Source organism: Vitis vinifera, chromosome 12 (genome assembly GCF_030704535.1).
Source record: "Vitis vinifera cultivar Pinot Noir 40024 chromosome 12, ASM3070453v1".
Classification (NCBI taxonomy): domain Eukaryota; kingdom Viridiplantae; phylum Streptophyta; class Magnoliopsida; order Vitales; family Vitaceae; genus Vitis; species Vitis vinifera.
The window spans coordinates 9,905,917-9,927,557 of NC_081816.1; the positions used below are offsets into that span (position 1 = coordinate 9,905,917).

General features: G+C 38.9%; 4 protein-coding genes and 1 non-coding gene across 5 annotated transcripts; 4 read left to right on the plus strand and 1 right to left on the minus strand.

The window, feature by feature from the left end:
* The first annotated feature begins 294 nt into the window (after positions 1-294).
* Positions 295-2,920, plus strand: LOC100247797 (probable glycosyltransferase At5g03795). The gene is made up of 4 exons (XM_002264040.5): positions 295-1,117; positions 1,221-1,405; positions 1,498-1,846; positions 1,932-2,920. The coding sequence occupies exons 1-4, from the start codon at positions 860-862 to the stop codon at positions 2,592-2,594; spliced, it is 1,455 nt and encodes a 484-aa protein (XP_002264076.2). The 5' UTR covers positions 295-859; the 3' UTR covers positions 2,595-2,920.
* Positions 2,921-5,408: 2,488 nt separating this feature from the next.
* On the plus strand, positions 5,409-6,420 carry LOC100252914 (disease resistance protein Pik-1). The gene is made up of 2 exons (XM_002263733.4): positions 5,409-5,670; positions 5,768-6,420. Exons 1-2 carry the CDS (start codon positions 5,665-5,667, stop codon positions 6,104-6,106), a joined length of 345 nt encoding a protein of 114 aa, XP_002263769.1. The 5' UTR covers positions 5,409-5,664; the 3' UTR covers positions 6,107-6,420.
* A 266-nt stretch (positions 6,421-6,686) lies between these two features.
* On the plus strand, positions 6,687-8,059 carry LOC100242530 (heavy metal-associated isoprenylated plant protein 16). The gene is made up of 2 exons (XM_002266783.4): positions 6,687-7,367; positions 7,463-8,059. The coding sequence occupies exons 1-2, from the start codon at positions 7,260-7,262 to the stop codon at positions 7,811-7,813; spliced, it is 459 nt and encodes a 152-aa protein (XP_002266819.2). The 5' UTR covers positions 6,687-7,259; the 3' UTR covers positions 7,814-8,059.
* Positions 8,060-15,383: 7,324 nt separating this feature from the next.
* On the plus strand, positions 15,384-16,408 carry LOC100258045 (heavy metal-associated isoprenylated plant protein 16). The gene is made up of 2 exons (XM_002263624.5): positions 15,384-15,618; positions 15,711-16,408. Exons 1-2 carry the CDS (start codon positions 15,613-15,615, stop codon positions 16,086-16,088), a joined length of 384 nt encoding a protein of 127 aa, XP_002263660.1. The 5' UTR covers positions 15,384-15,612; the 3' UTR covers positions 16,089-16,408.
* Positions 16,409-17,552: 1,144 nt separating this feature from the next.
* MIR160A (microRNA MIR160a) lies at positions 17,553-17,655 on the minus strand. Its single transcript, NR_127743.1, has one exon. It is a non-coding gene; the product is annotated as a microRNA MIR160a (primary transcript).
* Between the last annotated feature and the right edge of the window lie 3,986 nt (positions 17,656-21,641).

Sequence of the window (21,641 nt, forward strand, 5' to 3'; positions counted from 1 at the left end):
CTGTATTTTCCAGGTGAAGATGTCCATAAACTTCATGATCTTAACGGGCTTTTGAAGCAACCAAAAATTTTCTGATATCAATCTCTTGATGATCAGATCTAAAGTAACTTCATCATTAATATGTTGGTTCTTTGCTTTTCTTCTTTTATACACATCGTATGTACTTGGTTTGCTTTTATTTAATTAATATAGTACACTCCTTTGTTTTCCAAGGCCATGAATACTATTGAAGGACCTTTGAATTACAATGTAAGCCTGTAAATTGGTATCTCTGAATGGATTTGATGCCTACCTTCCCAAGTACAACCTCTGTTTTAATCATGAAAGCATAGATTAATAGCCAATAAAAAAAGAAATACTCATTTCAAGGCTTTGCGTGAACGTGAAGCAAGCCCCATTTTTTTGGGCATTGGAAATAAACCGATCGAGGCATCTCCCGATCCCCCACAAGTGCATTTGAATTTCTCATATTGCTGAGTTGCAAAATGCAAATGCATTGCTTTGTAGGTTGTAGCGATTCATTGGGATTAGCTTCATATGTTTCTTCATTCCTACTGATTTGAATAGTTTTCCGTGTTTTCTCTCACTCCCCATAAAGCAATGACTCATGAAGCTTAGGCTGTTGGGAGACTTCATTTTAAAGGAAGTGTATTATATGAATATATTACATGAAAAAGTCAGCCACCCAAGTAGCCTTTTGCTATGGAATATTGTATGTTTTATCAGAATAATACTGACTTGCAGCAAGGAATAACTTACTTTGAAGAAATGAATCCACGATATACCCACTCACTATTCCTACACCTTCTCTAGTCTAATCTGCACTGTAGGAAGGGGGTTGGTTTGTGATGGTGAGAAGATGCAGCTGGGTTCTAACAAACCATTAATTCTTATTCTTTTATCTCTGATTCCTTTACTTATTCTGATCTCAACATTGGTGGTTGTTTCTAGTACTTCCCGTGCCTTGAATTCTTCGTGGTTTTCATTTTCTTTTTCATGGAACCCGGAAGAGATTAACCCTCTGTCCACAGCATTAAGTTCATCTGCTTCTTCCTCATTCAATGCCTCATTGCCCGACGTGCACATCTCGGGAGGACCGTATTTTCAACCTCCATTGGTGAGAATTTGTTTACTTCTTTAGTCAATGATGGTTGCTTTTTTAATCGTTTAGCTATGGGGAACTTTGTATATATTGACTTCTTTATGATGTGGACTCTTAGGAGAAAAAGCAAGAGACATGGAAAGATAAGAGATACAGCAAATTAGAGAGACTTGAGGCAGGTTTGGCTAGAGCCCGGTCTTCCATAAGAGAAGCTGCTAGAAATGGGAGTCTGAAATCAACACATGAAGACCCTGATTATGTTCCACAAGGTCCCATTTACAGGAATGCAAACGCCTTTCACAGGTACAAATTCAATTCAAAATTTCCCTTAGAATTATATTATGTATGTTTGTTCTGATGTGATATACAGTACTGATTTCATTTACATATTGTAGGAGTTATCTTGAAATGGAGAAGCTGTTTAAGATATATGTATATGAAGAAGGAGAACCTCCGATGTTTCACAATGGTCCATGCAAGAGCATTTACTCTACAGAGGGAAGATTCATCCATGAAATGGAAAAGGGAAGCGTTTATCGAACCACAGACCCGGACCAAGCCCTCCTCTACTTTCTTCCTTTCAGCGTGGTGATGATGGTTCAGTACCTGTATGTGCCGGACTCCCATGAAATACATGCCATTGAGAAAACAGTCATTGACTACATCAACCTCATATCCCACAACCACCCCTTCTGGAATCGAAGCCTTGGTGCTGATCATTTCATGCTCTCTTGCCATGATTGGGTAAGTTTTCAAATTATGTACGCTTCTTAAATTTTCTTTGTTTCTCGATGCATAAATACTCAACATGAATTCCAATTCTATCCAGGGACCGCGGGCATCGACCTCTGTTCCATATCTATACAACAACTCCATCAGAGTGCTGTGCAATGCTAATACTTCTGAAGGATTCAATCCCTCTAAAGATGTGTCATTTCCAGAAATCCATCTTAGGACTGGAGAAATGAGTGGGCCTCTCGGCGGTCTCTCCCCATCTCGCCGCCCCATTCTCGGCTTCTTCGCAGGCCGCTTACACGGGCACATCAGGTACCTGCTTCTGGAGCAGTGGAAGGACAAAGACAAAGACTTGCAAGTGTATGACCAGCTTCCTAATGGTTTATCTTATGACTCAATGTTGAAGAAGAGCAGGTTTTGCCTGTGCCCCAGTGGCTATGAAGTGGCGAGCCCGAGAGTTGTGGAAGCTATATATGCTGAGTGCGTACCAGTATTGATCTCAGACAACTATGTACCCCCCTTCAATGATGTTCTCAACTGGAAGTCATTTGCAGTGCAAGTGCAGGTGAGAGACATAGCCAATATCAAGAGGATACTGATGGGCATATCCCAAACTCAGTACCTGAGAATGTACAGGAGGGTGAAGCAGGTCCAAAGGCATTTTATGGTGAATGCAGCTCCACAGAGATTTGACGTTTTCCACATGACCATTCACTCCATCTGGCTGAGGAGATTGAACATTCGCATTCAGGACTGATTATATGTAGATATATATTCTTGCTTAGCTCTCTCCTCGTTTGGACTTTTCTCAGGCTCTGCTCACTTGCAAGGCAGTGATAGCTCACCCTACTCACCAGCTCCATTCCCATTCTGAGTTCATCAGGTAGCCTTCAGCCCATGATGAAGGTGTATTAATTGGGCTATTCTCCTTCCTGGTTTTCTCCGGTTTCCATTGTGATTCATTTTCCCATATATTGAAGTACCCCCTTTTGGTCTCTTGTACTCTTTATTTGTCTCAGTTTGCACCAAATTCTGGAACACTTTCCTTCATCAATATTCTTTGAAAATTAATGTTAGTAATCATTTGGAGACAGCAATGGAAGCTTAATTTCCCAAACCTATCAATCAAGTGTGAACCACCCCACAATCCTAAGGTCCAATTTAGTTGGACCTTTTTTTTTTTTTTTACTTCTAAATTTTTTTAATAAATATTTTAAAAATTAACTTGGGATGTATGGTAGTCAATAAGAAATTGGTTTTTTCAATAAATAAATTCATTATAGTTATATTATACAAAATTATCTTTTAAAAAGGCAACATAAATTTTAAAAGTTGAAGATTTATTTTTTCAAAAGATAGTTTTAATTTTTAGTTTAACATCATACTTTTTTAAAGATATTTTCTTTAAAATTATCCCAATTTAGTTTTGATATATTTTACCATGACTCCATGAGTGCCACAGCCACATGGGCATTAGGGGGGTGACCTCCCCTTCTTTCCTGTTCTTGTTTAAAGGACCCAAAAAAAAAAAAAAAAAGAGAAAAGAAAATTTTCCACCACGTTTTTCCGGTCTACCAAACTCCCCCTTTTTCTTTTCTTGGAAGAAGCTTCTATGAATGACTTACAAGAGCTTGAAATCAAGTGTGAACCAGCCCACAATCCTAAGGTCCAATTTAGTTGGACCTTTCTTTTTTTTACTTTTAATTTTTTTTAATACATTTTTTTTAATAAATACTTTTAAAATTAACTTGGGATGTATCGGAGTCTTAAAACTATTCTCAAATTTACCATTGTCTTTGAAGTGCAGAATAAGAATTTGTTTTTTCAATAAATAAATTCATTATAGTTATATTATACAAAATTATCTTTTAAAAAGGCAACATAAATTTTAAAAGTTGAAGATTTATTTTTTCAAAAGATAATTTCAATTTTTAGTTTAACATCATACCTTTTTAAAGATATTTTCTTTAAAAAAATCCCAATTTAGTTTTGATGTATTTTACCATGACTCCATGAGTGCCACAGCCACATGGGCATTAGGGAGGTGACCACCCCTTCTTTTCTGTTCTTGTTTTTAGGACCCAAAAAAAAAAAAAAAAAATGAAAAGAGAATTTTCCACCACGATTTTCCAGTCTACCAAACTCCCCCTTGTTCTTTTCTTGGAAGAAGCTTCTATATTTGACTCTTACAAGAGCTTGAAATCAGATGGGCCCGAACCTGATGAGACGCATGGAAGGAAGAGGCTCCAATTTATAAGGCCAAGTTTTGAACTTAAGAAGTCGTGGCCAAACCGCGTCCTCATTTATGGTCAACGAGTATATGTTAGGAAAGGAGACTGCTTGCTTTCACACTTCCAATTCATCTGTAACCCCACTTTACTATTCTTCTGGTTTGAAAAGCTGAAAAGTATACTTTGGCGAGCTCCTTTCAGGACATGAAATTATCGATACGCCAACCCAAGGGTCTTCACCTAAACCCCTGTTTTGGGGTCATGACTTGGTCTTCCTTCCTTCCTTCTTTTGTTCTTCCATTCAGAGAAATAAGCCAAAGCACTTCATTTAATACAGAAGTGCTTCTAAATCCTCTGAATCTTTACCCATATTAAACAATGACATAGGGCCTTAATCCTGTGACGCTCGTTTCCCTTGAATGCATGACCATTCTTTTCTTGCACCAAATGATGCTTATATGATCTTATATTGAAAAGATATTGACAAGCAAAGGTATTATTACTTCATTCCTTGATCTCATGTGCTTATGACCTTGCTCAAGGGTGGGTTCAAATTTTACCATATATTTCAATGATTCAAATAAAAAATTTGATATGATATGATAGAGATTTCTTTTAAATAAAAGTAGTCGTTGATTTTAAAGGTAATTATGCTACATCAACTGATACAATAAACAAGGTCAACACGTCAACCCGACAATGCTATTCCTAATACTTACAAATAATGAAATTAAATGAGATTGATACAAGGAGAGTTAGCCATTAAGGCTGGGCTGATTTGTTTCATTTCAAGTCAAGAGATTCAGTGGTGATTAAAGCAGAAGGGCCACCGCCCTCCTCTTGCTACACAAGTTGAAATTGAAAATTCGTGAGATGGCATAGATTAGTACAAGTGTTAACCATGTCATCATCTGCTGTTGTTTTCATCTTTAAATATTGATATTAACATGATTTGGTGTATGTCGAGGTATGCTGATAAGCTGTCCATCTCCAAATTTGATTGCTCGTCTTTGTAGGCCCATTAGAGATGACTTGTTTTTAAGAGAGTTAGGATTAGGAAGTGGGAGTGAAATCACATTGATGGATCTTATTCGAATTAACCTAAACCAACCTTATTACTCCAGTTGGGTTAGTGATTATTGACTAGTAGTTGACTAGTAGCACATCACATAGGGTTTTCATTGGTTTAAAGAGTTGATAACCCAGAAACTGAAAGTTTTGGTTTTTTCTCTGATAAACCTAATAATATTTAAACCTTAAAAGAAAAAAAAAATGAGTGGATTGAGTTCAGTTTATTTTTTTAAAAATCTAGTACGGTTATGACGGGGGGCTGGGTGGGTGGGCGGGCGGGCTTATTGCGAAATCTAATCTAGTATAGAACCTTGTCCTTGCAGGAGACTAAGTCGAGCTTTTAATCCCACACGCGGTTATGACTCGGCCCACATGAGTCCTATAAATATATGACCCGTCTCTCAAGTCTTCTGCATCTCTCCCAGCGACAAATAACAGCGGCACTCTCCCCAGGTTCACAGTCACAAGTCTCACCAACACCCAGACTCCAAGACCCAGACCCAGAACCGGAATCAGATCAAGACCATGAAGGTACGATTTGCTGCAACTTTGTCAAGTTTATAAAACTATATTTTGTTGAGGGAGATTTATATGCTGATATGGGGTGGGTTTGTTTACTTGGTTGCAGCAAAAGGTGGTGATCAAGGTGGCTATGAATGGGCAGAAGTCACGCTCCAAGGCCATGAAGATTGCAGTTGTTTCAGGGGTTGAATCAGTAGCTTTTAAAGGTAAAGAGATGGATGAAGTAGAGGTAATAGGGGACGGAATTGATGCTGCTGTTCTCACCTCCTTGCTCCGGAAGAACGTGGGCCATGCAGAGCTGTTGAGCGTGGGCTCTGCAGAGAAGAAAGAGGAAAAGAAAAATGAGATCGTATATGCCTGGAATTCATATCCCTATGAGTCTGTTGTTTCTCATTACCCAATCTACCCGGTCTACAACCGCGCAGACTCATGCTCCATCATGTAAAGAGATTGATATCCTGCAACTGCATAAACCTCACTGCAGGTCTTTATGCCACTGTGTTGAATACAGATGGAGATAATTCCCCTTCCCCACTCGATGATTTCTTCAAAGGAGGCTCAGCTCACTCCCTTCTTTGCTCTGTAAAATACTAAAATCAAAACTGCAAGTTAAATATGCAGTGCCTACTCTGTTTTCTGTGACTTTTTTTTTTCGCTCTCCCACCTCTTCTCTTGTCACAAAGATTGGATTTGTAAGTACAGTCAACTTTCTGTGCATCTGGATACGCTATTCAATAAGACTTCAGGCTTTAACTTCAATGGTTTGATTAGTTCATCTGACATCATAGGTAAACTGTTCAGACCCCAGTAAAGTTACACTGGTTTGAACCCAACTGAGTTGAAGCCTTAAGCTTAAGCATGAATTTCTTTTGATGAAAACAAGGAGTTGATGATATACCCTCCACAACCGAGTAAATTTAATTGCTTCGAAGAACTTATAGGAAGTCAGACAATATTCTCTTTTTGTGTACGACGAAAGGGGGACTAAAACATACATAATAACACAATGACTGCGACGGTTTTCTCCAGGATTGCAATTTTCTTTTTCTTTTTTCCTGTTACATTCAATTCAATATAAATCATCATCGGATTCCCTGTCTGTAATCCTGTATCTCTCTTGTTGATACTAGAATGGAATTTGAGCGAGGTTGATACAAGAGTTGGCTAGTCAACTTGGATATATATTTTGTTCCATCCAAGTCAAGAGTTTCTTTGGAGAATCTTAATCAAAATTGAAATGAAGAGATGGTATAGGAAGGGAAGAAGTGATTATTTTTGTAACAATTACTGTTCCTCTTTCAACAATAAAATTAATGACTTTGGCTGAATAATGTCTTTGTAGGCCAATCTCTAAGCACATGGCCATTAGGTGTATATTTTTTCAGGAAAGACGGTTATCATGGAAGACTTGTGCTAAAAACAAATCTAACTACTGCAAGAGCCTTCTCCTTCTGGGATACCGCATGGAAGCTGTGACGTAGTTTACATTGCACTAAAACGTGGCTGCCATTTGTTTGACGGTGGCAAAATACCAGTTTCTTACTGCATCAAATGTCCCATTGGGATACTTCTCTGTAATCATCCCAAGAGTCCTATAAATGAGTCACCACATCTCACAAAGCTTGGGCACCTTTCCCAGCTGCATATGCACAATCACAAGTGTCTCCAAACAGGCCAATTCCAAGTCTGGGACTGAGACCATGAAGGTATGTATATGATTTAGCAGCAGTTTGTCATGTTTATAAAATTATTGGTGAGAGAAGTATGCTAATATGAACTTGGTTTGTTTAATTGGTTGCAGAAAAAGATGGTGATTAAGGTCACTATGAATGGGGAGAAGTCGCGCTCCAAATCCTTGAAGGTTGCAGTGGGGGTTGCAGGGGTTGAATCAGCAGCTTTGCAAGGACAAGAAAAGAATCAAATAGAGGTAATAGGGGAGGGAATTGATGCTGTTGCTCTCACCACCTTGCTCAGGAAGAAAGTGGGGTTTGCAGAGCTGGTGAGCGTGAGCGTTGTGGGAGAGAAGAAAGAGGAAAAGAAAGACAACCAAGGAAAGAAAAATGAGCCATCATTGCATGTGTATATGCCCTCTATCGAACCCTATTATCACGAATACACCGACAGCCATCCTGACTCGTGTTCCATCATGTAAAGGGACACAGCTATGGCCTAGAGACCCTGAGCCTGCATAAACTTCACTCCTGGTCTTCATGCCTATGCAAAGATGGAGATAGTTTCGTTTTCCCCATCTGATGATGTCTATAGAGGAGGCCCTGCTCCATTCTTAACTCTGTTTTGTGTCACCTTTTCAAACCTTTTGATTTCACACTCAATAAAGATGAGGTTTCCAAGGATGATCTGCCTTTTGAGTATTAAATGGATTTGCCTTTTACTTCAACGGTTTTTGAGTAGTTGATTTGGGTTAATAATTGATTCTCTTTGCAATCTATCCCAATTATATTTTTCAGCAATGAAATCCACACTGGAGCCAAGTTGGACTGATTTGAATCCAACTGACTTGAAGCCTTTGAGCTTAAGTACAGAAGAATCCTTTTGATAGAAAATAGGGTTGGATGCTATGATCTCCACAAATAGCTTTGTGCAATTTTTCTGAAGAACACATAAAAACTTGGGTATTATTATATTTTGCAAATTTCGAAGAGATGGGCCCTAGAAGCTCTGAAACGTGATAGTAAAATGAGGGCCCTGGAACGATTTCTCTTCTTCCTTTAGCGTGTGTAAGGATGAGTCCCAAGACATACAAAGCAGTGGCAGCCCTGAATGGTTGGTGAAAAGGTGAATCTCGATAGTGGAATACATCTAGAGGGAGGTGAATAGGTGTTTTGACCAATTAAAAAAAACTCTCAACTCAAATTTGCAAACTTTGTAACTTTTTGAATATTCTTCTTCTCTTCACACATTCTCAAAAACACAAATTATAAATCACATGCATATATGAATGTAACAACACTCCCCAACAATATTAAAATGCAATTTGCATGCACATGATCCAACACTCCCAAGCTCAAATCAACTTAAACTAAATTAAGATAAATGCAAGATCAATATACCTCAAAATGTCAATGATCAACAATCAGAAACAACTTCAAAGATTATTCATAGTCATTTCTCTTCATCAATCAATTGAGTAGTAGACAATCAAAATTCTAATCAATTGCTGAAATTGAACAAATTGATGCTAAGAAGAGAAAAAAAGACAATATGACACCACAAATTTACGTGAAAAATCTCTAAAGAGATAAAAAACCATGAGCCTACCATTGATTGAAAAACTCCACTATGAAGAATAAAAACTGAGTACAAGGTTGTACCTAGCTCAAGCTAACCAATCATTTCCGGACCACTGGACTAGTACCTTCACTTTTAGATTCTCACCTTCATCTTCCGGAGCACACTTGGAGTCCGCACCAAGCTCAATCTTGGCCTCTTCTTGAATTGTCACAAAAAGAAAATGGGTTTTTGCACAAAACCAGGAGAATGAGATATGAATGTTTCAAAAATCAACCCATGTTCATTTTCAAAAAATCCATTTTAAGAAAAATTTCTTGGAAAACTTGAATGAGATTTTCTTGGAGCAAGCAACCTTAAAGAGAAAAGGGAATGAGGAGAATAAGAACGGCTGCTGCAGTCTCTCCATCTCCAGAAATGGGTGAACATTTGATTTTAAATGGGAATGAAGCCCTTAATCCAAGGGCTGGAAATTGATCTTAGAATCAGGTTAGTTGGATTGATTTGCCTCTACACCTGGATTGATCCAAAAATAGGGGAATAAAAGCCTTGCACCAAAAACTATTTCTCCCAATTTTCTTAACTCATTTAAAGATGAAAAACAGGGTTGATTCACATTCAATCACCACACACTCGACTACAAACCTCGGCCTCTTAGCAAAGTTTTAATCTTCAAAGTCAAGTAGTTCAAAGAGGGATTGGTAAACCGAGTTAGGAAACACATAGGAATTTTGTCCAAAATTGCCAACCTAGCTAAACACTCACAATTGCAAAATTAAGCTTAAAAGTATGGTTGAAGAGCTCTCTTTATGACATGATGAAACTATTGATAAATCTTGACCCACAAAGGGTCTTCACCTAAAACCCTTTTTTGGGGTCATGACTTGGTCATTCTTCCTTCTTTTGTTCTTTCATTTAATACAAAAGCGCTTCTAAACTCATCGAATCTTTATGCATATTATAATTAAACCATGATGTAGGATCTTAATCCAATTGTTCTTATTTCTCTTGAATGAATAATCATTCATTTCTTCAATAAATTAAGGGTACTCACTTGTAGCAAATGTTATAAAAGTATCATTAAGCAGAGGGTGTTGCATGGGCATCCATTACTTTGTAGTTGTTGTTTCATTGTTTTAGATCTTATACCCGATCTCATTATTTTGTATCCTTATCTAATGATTCAGATTTTATCACAGTTGAGCTACCCAGATCAAAAGTTTGATATCTGATAAGCCTCTTATACGTTATGTGTATACCAGAAAAGAAAAGAGAAATGTACTGCCACTTGGCAGTTATTTGTAACAGTCTTAGTATAGGTTAGGTAACAATCTGGATACGGACTGGGATGGTTTAAATAGGAAAAATGAGGGAATTAGTGAGTATTGGATATTCTATGAATTTGGTACGAGAGTGATAGCCTCTCGAATAGCCATCTGAGTATCAGTTGGGTCTTTTTTTTCTTGTAATTCTTGAAATTCAATAACAATTCTCCATTAGATACCTATCAACTTGGTATCAAAGCATCAATCCAAATGGCTTAGAAAAAAAATGAAGGCTGAGTGGATTTTCTAGAAAAGGAAGTTGGAGAAATCAGAAATGAGATGCAACGCTTACCGGAAATGGAAAAAACAATTATGAACCTTGCCCAAAACGTAATGCGAGTTCTGCAGTCGTTGGAAGAGACACAGAATGCAATGGTGGCGTTGTCATTGGGGCGGGTCACGACGACTACTGCTCAATGAGAAGACCATGCAAAATGGATCCCTGGAGTTGGGGAAACCAGTGGGAATTGGATAGCGGTGGATGAGACGAGGTGAGGCGGAAACGGGGAATGACATGGCGAGCGACAATTGGAGATGCCTATATTTATGGGAGAAAACCCGGACGACTGGATCTTTCGAGTCGATCGATACTTCGCGATGTATGGACTTATGGAATATGAGAAATTAGTCACCACCGCGATGAGTTCAGATGGGGACGCACTCTCTTGGTGCCAGTGGACTGGTTCAAGGGAGACGTTTAGGAGTTGGGAAAATTGAAGAGATGACTGTTGTTTTACTTTCGTCGAACTCAAGAAGGGAGGCTTTGTGAGCAGTTTCTTGTGGTGCGACAACAGGGGACAGTGGCAGCGCACCGACGGGAATTCGAGATTATAGTGACTCCCTTGAAAGGGATTTCTGATGAGGTAATGGAAAACACATTTATGAATGGGCTGCTTCCTAAGATCTGGGCTGAGTTACATCTTTTGCAACCATATGGGTTGGGTCACTTGATGGAAATGGCCCAATGGGTCGAAGATAGGAATTTAACCCTGTGGACGGCCTGTGAACCAAAGGACCTAAAGAACACCAAAATGCTGTCATCTACAAATCGAGGTGAATGGAAGATTGGGGAAAATTTTCAGACTAGGGTAGTGGCTGTTAGTGAGAAGACGATGAACCAACAACGAGAGATTCCAATAAAGAGACTGATGGAATCGGAGCTTCAAGCCCGTAAAGAGAAGGGACTCTGTTTTAAGTGTGATGAAAAGTTCTCACCTGGTCATCGTTGTAAGAAAGAATTAAGGGTTTTATTGGTGCATGAAGATGAAGATGAGGAGGATAATCAGTTTGACAGTAGAGCAACCGAAGAACCTTCACTTATCGAGCTAAAAGACGCTATGGAATTATCTCTAAATTCCATGGTCGGTTTGACTACGCCGGAGACTATGAAAATCAAAGGGATGATCGGGTCAAAAGAGGTAATCATCCTTGTAGACAGTGGGGCTACCCACAATTTTTTATCCCTTGATTTGGTTCAACAATTAGCACTCCCATTAACTACAACAACCAGTTATGGGGTGATGATGGGAACTGAGATATCCGTGAAAGGGAAGGGTATTTGTAGGGGAATTTGTATTTTGATGCAGGGGCTTACTATAGTGGAAGACTTTTTTCCACTTAAATTACGTAACACTGATGTAATTCTGGGAATGCCTTGATTAGGGACTTTAGGAGACATGAAAGTAAACTGGAAGATGACACAATGAAGATCAAAATGGGAAAGATAGCGATAGTGTTAAAGGGAGACCTTAGCCTTAGTTGGATTGAGGTGTCTCTTATGGGATTGGCTAGAGCATTGCAACACCATAGCCAAGGGGTATGGGCGAAACTCTGTCAGACTTCCACCACTTCGGGTTTGAGTGAAGGAGTATAAGAGGTCTCAAAAACAGTCAAAGAAGTGTTAGCTCAACATCAGCACGTTTTTGGGCCAATAACAGGGTTACCACCAAGTCGTGATATTGACCATGTCATTCAATTAATTCTGGGAGCATCTCTGGTCAACGTCTGTCCCTATCGGTATCCACATATTCTAAAGAATGAAATAGAGAGATTGGTACAAGAGATGTTTGACATAGGAATGGTTCGGCCTAACTTAAGCCCACTCTCTAGTCCAGTGTTATTGGTTAAAAAAAAAAAAAGAGAATGGAGGTTTTGTATAGATTACCGTGCTCTCAACAAAGTTACAGTCCTAGATCAGTTCCCCATTCCGATGAATGATGAGTTACTTGATGAACTTCATGGCGCGACCATTTTTTTCCAAACTAGACCTCAAATCGGGCTACCACCAAATTTGAGTCTGATAACAAGATATCCACACAAATGAATTTCGTACTCATGAAGGTCACTACGAGTTCTTGGTGATGCCTTTTGGGCTAACCAATGCACCAACGACATTCCAATTGTTAATGAATCGTATATTTTGGCCACACCTTCGGGAACTTGTGCTTGTATTTTTTTATGACATATTGGTTTACAGGAAGGACTTGAAGGAGCATTGTGATCATTTTCAAAGTGTGTTGTCCATTTTGACGAACCACCAACTACATGTCAATGGAAAGAAATGCCTCTTTGCTAAACCGCAGCTCGAATACTTGGGCTATTTGGTTTTTGCCAAAGGGGTTGCTGCTGACCCTAACAAGATTTCAGTCATGGTAGAGTGGCCCACACCCAAATTCCTTAAAAAACTATGAGAATTTCTCAGATTGACTGGGTACTACCATCGATTTTTCAAGGGATATGGAGCTATTTCTTGGCCTCTCACTTAACAACTAAAAAAAATGCTTTTAATTGGAACCCAGAGGTTGAGGCTGCCTTCCAAAAATTGAAAACAACTATGACAACAATTCCTGTTTTGGCTTTGCCGAACTTCAGTTAGCTCTTCATTGTAGAGACAGATGCCTCGGGGTATGGTTTGGGTGCCATTTTGATGCAAAGTCAAAGACTAGTGGCTTATTTTAGCCAAGTCCTCTCAGCAAGGGAGCGACAAAAGTCCATATATGAAAGAGAGTTAATGACTATTGTCTTAGCAGTTTAGAAGTGGCGTCACTACCTGCTTGGTCGCCATTTTATTGTGCGGACGAATCAAAGTAGTTTGAAGTTTCTACTAGAGCAAAGAGTGGTGAATGAGTTGTACCAAAAGTGGGTCGCAAAGCTGTTTGGGTATGATTTTGAAATTCAGTTTCGGTCTGGATTGGAGAATAAAGCAGCTGACGCCTTATCTTGCATCCTCATTTCTATGGAGTTAGTTGCCCTCCATGGTTCCTAGTCGCTTAGACACTTTGTTGATCAGTTCACAAGTTGAAGCTGACCCACACCTTGCTAAGATTCGGCGGAGGCTGCTAGTTGATCCAGATGCTTATCCTTAGTATTCTTTAGACCATGGCATTCTCCTCTACAAGGGGCGCCTAGTTCTTTCCAAGGTCTCACCCCTTGTTACGATACTTCTTCAAGAGGGTCATGCTAGCGTGGTTAGAGGGTATTCCAGGTTCTTATGAACTTACAAACGACTCACATGAGATTTTTTTTGGGTTGGCATGAAGAATGACATCAAAGAGTTTGTGGAAAAGTGTATAGTATGCTAATAAAATAAGGCCCTAACTTTGTCACCTGCTGGGTTAGTACAACCATTGCCTATTTCAGAAAAAATATAAGATGATGTAACGATAGACTTTATTGAGGGGCTTCCTAAGTTTGAGGATTATAACTCCATTTTAGTTGTTGTGGATCGATTGAGCAAATATGCTCACTTCTCACTACTCAAACATCTTTTCACAGCTCAAACGGTGCTTGCTGTCTTTGTTCATGATGTTGTCAAATTACATGGAATTCCCCATTTCATTATCAGTGACCGTGACAAAATATTTCTTAGTCAATTTTGGACGGAGCTATTTCGGTTGCAGGGTACGTCTCTCTGCCATATTACCACATATCATCCCTAAACGGATGGACAAACAGAAGTGGTCAACCATTGTGTGGAGACATACCTTTGATGCTTTTCATATAACAAACCTAGACGTTGGTCTACATGGATTCCATGGGCAGAATACTGGTATAATACCACTTTCACTCCTCCACTAATATGACATCGTTTTGAGCAGTTTACGAGTGAGACCTACCATCGTTGCTACGTTCTGGATCAGATTCCACCTCTGTTCTAGCAGTGGATCAGTTATTGCAAGAGCGTGATCTAATTTTAAATGAATTGAAAGACCATCTCTATTGTGCCCAATCCAAAATGAAGTCATCTGCAGATGCTCATCGTCGTGTAGTTCAATTTGAAGTTGGGGATTTTGTTTATCTAAAACTTTGTCCATATTGTCTTCGTTCCCTTGCCAAGCAACCCAATGAGAAACTCTACCCATGATATTTTGGCCCTTACAAGGTGGTGCAACAAATTGGTCCAGTGGCGTACAAGTTAAAGCTTCCTTCTTCGATAACTATTCATCCAATGTTTCATGTTTCACAATTCAAGCGGGCTCTTAGTTCAACTGATTTATGTCATCCACTTTCCCCTATTCTTGCTAATGATTTGGAATGGCTTGTGGAGCCTGATCAGGTCTTAGATATTCGCTAGTCTCCCAATGACAATCAGCCTAATATTGAAGTACTTATTCAGTGGAAAGGACTTCCTCAGTTTAAAGCTTCATGGGAATTAGTTGACACCATTAAAGAGCACTTTCTTGACTTCCACCTTAAGGACAAGGTGTCTCACATTGAGGGGGGTAATGATAGGCCTCTTATACGTTATGTGTATACCAGAAAAGGGAAGAGAAATGTACTGCCACCTGACAGTTAATTGTAACAGTTTTAGTATAGGTTAGGTAACAATCTAGATACGGGCTAGGATGGTTTAAATAGGAAAAAGGAGGGAATTAGTGAGTTTTGGATATTCTGTGAATCTGGTAGGAGAGTGATAGCCTCTCGAATAGCCATTTGAGGATGAATTGGGTCTTTTGTTTCTTGTAATTCTTGGAATTCAATAACAATTCTCCATTAGATAACTATCAATATCATGATACAAATGAGCCACAATTTTTTCCATTGATTTTAAAATCTGTTCACTACATTAGCTAATACAACAAAAGAGAGGTCAACAGATCACGTGCCGATGAACATCATATCTCTTATTCATTAATAATGGAATTTGGTGAGCTTGCCGGAAGGGACAGTGGGCTAATAAACTAGGCCAATTTCCTGGGTTTTAATCCCCACACGCGGCTATTGCTCGGCCTACAGGAGTCCTATGAATATGAGACCGCGCCTAACAAGGCTTATGCACAGAGCCAGTGGCAAATAACAGCACAGTACTCTCCCCAGTTTCAGAGTCACCAGTCTCTCCCAACACCCCTACTCCAACACCCAGAACCAGATCAACGCCATGAAGGTATGATTTCCTACAATTTTATCAGGTTCATACTACTATTGTTTGTTGAGAAATGTATGCTAATATGGGGTGGGTTTGTTTCTTGTTTGCAGCAAAAGGTGGTGATCAAGGTGGCTATGAATGGGCAGAAGTCACGCACCAAGGCCTTGAAGATTGCAGTCGGGGTTTCAGGGGTTGAATCAGCAGCTTTGAAAGGTCAAGAGAAGGATGAAATAGAGGTAACAGGGGAGGAAATTGATGTTGTTGCTCTCACCTTCTTGCTCCGGAAGAACGTGGGCAATGCAGAGGTGGTGAGCGTGGGCGCTGCAGAGAAGAAAGAGCAAAAGAAAGAGGAGAAGAAAGAGGAACAGAAAAATGAGCCGACTGTACACGCCTGGCATTCATATCCGTATGAGATTGGTGTTACTCACTACCCAATTTACCATTACCCGGAATACACCGACCGACCGGACTCATGCCCCATCATGTAAAGAAATAGATGCCCTGCAACTGCAACTGCACAAACCTCACGGCAGATCTTCATGCCACTGGGTCGTATCATATATTTTCAAAGATAGAAATAATCCCCCTTGCCCTACTCGATGAGTTTAAGGCTCAGCTGGCTCCCTTCTTTGCTCTGTAAATCAAAACTGCAAGTTAGATATGCAGTGCTACTCTGTTTTCTGCGACTTTTTTCGCTTTCCCACCTCTTGTCTTGTCAATTTATATAACAAGATTGGATTTGTTAAGTGTAGTTGGATTTTTGAGCATCTGGGTATGCTGTTGAATAAGATTTGAGGCTTTAACTTCATGGTTTGTGTAGTTAATTGATTTTCTTTGCAATCTGTCTCAATAATACTTTTCAGCAACGAAGTGTTTGACATTATAGCAAACTCTCCAGATCCACACTGGAGACAAGATGGACTTGAAGTCTTGAACTTGAGTACAGAAGAATCCTATCGATAAAAAATAGGGTTGGAAGATCCCCACAAATGACATAGTGCTATTTTTCTGAACGCATAAAAACTTGGGTACTATTCTATTTGGAAATTTCAAAGAGATGGCCACTAGCAGCTCTGAAATATGATAGTTAAATGAGTGCTGGAGGCCCCATAAGAGGCTAGTTAAGAACAGTTCTCCTGGCTACAGAAGGCTTTAAGTGGTCAGGCAACAGTACTCTTCTTCCTTGAGAGTGTAAGGATGCAGTGCCAAGCTACAAAGTGGTGGCAGGCCTGAATGATTGCAAAATTAAGCTGGCAATCTGGTGCTGTCCCAAAATTAGGTCGGATGTTGCTTTGGAATCTGCCTCAATCCCACTACTAAATGAATTGAAAATCTTGGAATATTGTGTCAAATGTTCAAAAGATGAATCTCTATATCGCTACAAAGGAGTAGAAAACACATGCCTGGAAATTACTTAGCCTACAACTTTGCCTCTCAGAATCCATCTTCATCCATCAGACAACTGGCCCAATGGTTCACAATGACCAGCATAGTGTCCAGTTGGTCAAAATAACTAGTTAGCCATGAAACAGAACAACTCTGAAACCACTGAATAATAGCAAAAGAAAATTAATTTGTTTCACATCTCCCATGTGCATTGCAAATGTATGCTAATCTTGCAAGTTGGCATGTATGATAAGAATATTATTTAAAGCTGCCTTTTCCCAAAAGGAGGATAAAGGGAAAGCTCAAAATTGGGAGACAATGATATTAAGAAATAGGGGCAAGAAAGATGCTGCATATGATGAAACTTGTGACATGAATATGGTGCGCACATGTCAATCTCTCCTGTTCCTTCTCCCATTGTTTGGGAAGGACGTTGGAGAAAAATTATGGAAATTCATGGGTAATTTTCTGTACATGATGCTTAGGTTAATGTTCAAAAAAACACTAGGAGCAATTTAAGCAAAGGTTTAGATAAAAACACACCTGAAATCAAGACCAATTGTCTAAATGTTGGGGCCTGCATGACTCCTCTGATGCCAACTAGGAAGAGAGTCAACAACCTTGACAAGCTTCTTAGATGGCATTCAGGGAGCCAGGCAGATCAACCCCTGACCATTGAATGAAGTGAATCCTTATGCTATCTGGGTTGACCTCCACACCCTACAAGATCCAACCCATCATTGTAAGTGTTATCAACCCTGCTGTCAATTAGGAATCTATACCAACTCAAGAATATGAAGTCACCAGTAGCAAAACAGAACACTACCCCACTGAAGCACAAAGGTCAGACAATGATTTTAGGAGGTGTATTCATCCATTTAGATGATCCAAAACAGAATTACAACATATCAAATTACTGAGGTTGAGTATGCATTTTGACACACACAGAGAGTAAGAGCACTTTAAAAGAAGCATTCATAGTAGTCAGTTCAAGCAGTGTAATTTCACCAAGTTTTTGAAAACAACCCATGTACTCTTATACTTTATCACATACTGTAAATCCAATATACTTCAATTAGCTTTGAAGTAACCAGTCCTGCCTTTAGACCAGGTTGAAGGCAAAACCTACATAATTAATCTATTAGAAGATAATCAAGTCCAGATTTACTTACTTTCAAGCTGAAGATGATGATGGAGAGGAGTTGGATGAGGTTGAAAAACCATGTAACAGGGATCTCTGTCTCCCCCCACTGTTTTACAACTCTCTCTATCAGATCATATTAAAAGTTTACCCCCCAAGTCCAACTTGGAAGTGAGAAAAGTGAAATTTAAGAAAGTGTTGGAAAAAGAGATGAGAGGCAGAGACAAGAGAAAGTCCAGAGGACCTGGAGTAGGCGGCAGAGAAGGCTTCACTTTGCGCATCATTGTCTTATTGAAGATTATTATAGATAACATTAGATAGCGCCAAAAGCAGCCTGGGTTTTTGCAGGTTCACAAGTTTGGCTTCTTTTGTCATGGGTTCAGGTAAGGTAAGGTGACTCACCCATCATGCCAATTTCTCTAATTTTTTTTTTTTCATATTCAAGGTACCGATAATTCCATTTTTCCTTTCAGTCCATCCACTTTCATACTGCAACACAATGGAGCGGATTCAGCAGAATTTGTAGTATGAATAGAGGTGAGGGGCAGGTTAACAAAATTTGGACTGGTATTAGACAATGGCAAAGCTACTGCATGAGACAAATTACAGCTTAGCTATGGATGCTTTTTCCAAGTTTTCTTATGGTCTTTTGGGGAACATCCTATTATTATTGTTTTCCCATGAGCAATTCTCAGTTTTCTATAGCTATTAGTTTACCAGCAAAGGGGCACATGACACCAATGTTCAAGACATGTCTTATTCATGAAAGCGCAGTTGAATTAAAATATTTGCAAGAACTTCAATTAGGACAAAGTTTTAACTCAATATTATCACAATTCCATGGTTCTTTATATTCATGTGGAGACTATCAAATTGTTGTTGTGAGAAGATTCTCTTCTACTTCTAACCGCTTCGATGAAGCTTTTGTAAAAATGTTACATCATTGCCTGGGACAGGAGTGCTGACACTCTTTAAGGATTATTGTGAGGGAGCCACTGCAATAATGGACTTTTGGGGTGACTTTACAATTTTGAGCATGCCAATAGTTCAGGCATCCATCCAAAGAAGGGCATCTGTTCTAGGCATTAATATTAATTCCGGGGCACTAGAAATGGATGTTGAGATTATTGTCATATCCCCATGTGGAGGTAAGAATGGCAGGAGGCCTCATGTTGTTGACATGCCATTATCACCTTGTCCACTTGGTTAGGCTTTGGGCCACTTGATGCATATTTATAGGCTCATGTCGTATAAGTTGTGTCACAGTCTGTGCTATGTGACAGATTGCTCTTATCTCCAAGTGTCCAAACTGAAAATAAAGCAACTACTATCTTGTAATTCACATAGAATTTCAGTTAGTTGAATATATGACATACTAAATGTGTTAAAGTTTGTAACCGCCTAAATGGATATTAAGAACAAAGAATCTTACCTAATTGGTAACTTTCTCACACAGAATCTTTATAAACAACTTCTTGTTTGGGTGCTGGTAATCAATGGCCATGGCTGAAGACATAATATAGAAAATAGATGCAGCTTGTGGTATATTTCTTTGCGCACCACTGACTCATTAATTTATGTTCAAAGCAAAACTCAATCGAACAGGAAACTGCCTTTTATGAGTTTGCATGTTCTCATGGACTGTCATGGGCCTTTGAAATGATGACTCATTGGGCAGAAGGACATGGCCACAAAATAAGTGAAATCATTTTGCTGATTACCCAAGAGAAGACAAAACTGAAATGCAGAGCTATTGAAATTAGGACAGACAGGAAGGGAAGTTCAAGATTCTGTGTGAGAGGAGCAACAAGATTGAACTAAACCTAGTGTAGCAACATGCCAATTGAGGTTGTTAACAAGTACTTGATAAAACAAAAATCATGTTACAGACTCAAAACAATTGCTATATAAGCTAAAAAAGTGCTGTTTTGTATGACATTGATGTTTTCCTTTCTCTTTCTGACATGTGTGAGGTATGATGCATCTTCTCCTTTATCCTGACCTTTTGTTAATGGAGTTGACTGCTAGCTAGGCATCTGTCCCAACTCTCAAGTCAAATCACTTTAGTGATGGAGTAAAGGAACCATTTCATCGAAGTGGAAGGGAATCTCACAAAAATGTCACAGATGCTATGGTTCATGGAGCAAGTCTATTTTCCTCTTATCACTTTTGTGCGCACTCTTTCAACCAAAGAGCATTCAACTGTGATGATCCCTTCCCAATTTTGTTCTAGTTTCATAGATCAGAATAAGAGTTCCTGAATATTTTATTAGAATAATTTTACAATTAATATTGAATTTGAATTCCTTGTGAAACTTTATTCTTACCTAACCATGGAAGAACCCTAACTCATCCACAAAGCCTAATCCTATCATTGCCTATATGCTACTGTGCACCATACAGGAGGTGTCTGAAGCCACGTAATGTGATGTTAGACTAAAGATATTGAAATGGTCAGTTAACCATTTTATAACTATCTGTGATGTTAGGGTAAGGATATTTAAATGATAAGTTATCATCTTTGTAAGGTCACTCCTCTTCTCTCGTGTATATACTGTTGACTCTATGGCCCTCGTGACCTTAAAATCTATTTATACAGTTAAGAAGAGTCTAATATAATGTCAATAACTTCTCTTACCCGTATGTGGACAAAGCGTCGTGATAATCATGTTTCATGGAGCTGTGAGATTAGTTAGAATGCTCACTCAAACTCCCACACAAGGATTGGGTATTGACTCTAATACCATTTATAATGATTTACATCGTTCTCTATGAATGTGTGCATTAGTTAGGAGAAACCCATTATACACGTAGTGTTAGAAAATTTGTTTTCCTATTCGATATAAGATATCTCAATTTTTTTAATTTGACTATAACCAAACAAAGTCCAAATATTATGTATTAAAGACTTAATTATCTATGGATATTAACAGTATGCATTAAAATATAGGTTTTTATCTACACAAGGTGATCCAGATTTGAACTCTAGAGGCATGTAAGGATTAGCTGATTATTGTAATTTTTTTTTTTCCCTTAATGCCTCCGTGTGTCTCCCTCTGTCATACATGAGCCAGTGAGTCTGTCTGCCTAGTGTAGAGCATACTTCTAATGTCAATGTATTTTAATATCTTAATTACTCTTTGGAGTTCTCATCTTAAAAGAACTCGAAAGAAAAAGGAAAAGACCTCATCCATGCTATTATGAGAAGATACCCTTCTATTCCTTTTGAGATTCATATATAATAGATCTCAAGAAATTCAGATTTAAGTCTATTTTGAATTCGGTTGAGTTGAATACCACCAATCATTCATGTATAACAGCCTACGTTTTTCCATCATTGGAAAAAGGGGTATCTTCATAATAAAATAACTTATTTTCTACATAACTGATTTTCTGCAAGTTGCACTTTTTGAATTATTTAAATAAGATTCTAATGGCTGGTGAGTGAGCCCCCCTACCCACTATGTCTGGAGATGAATGGACCCATCACACTCCCCAGAGCATAACTCTCATT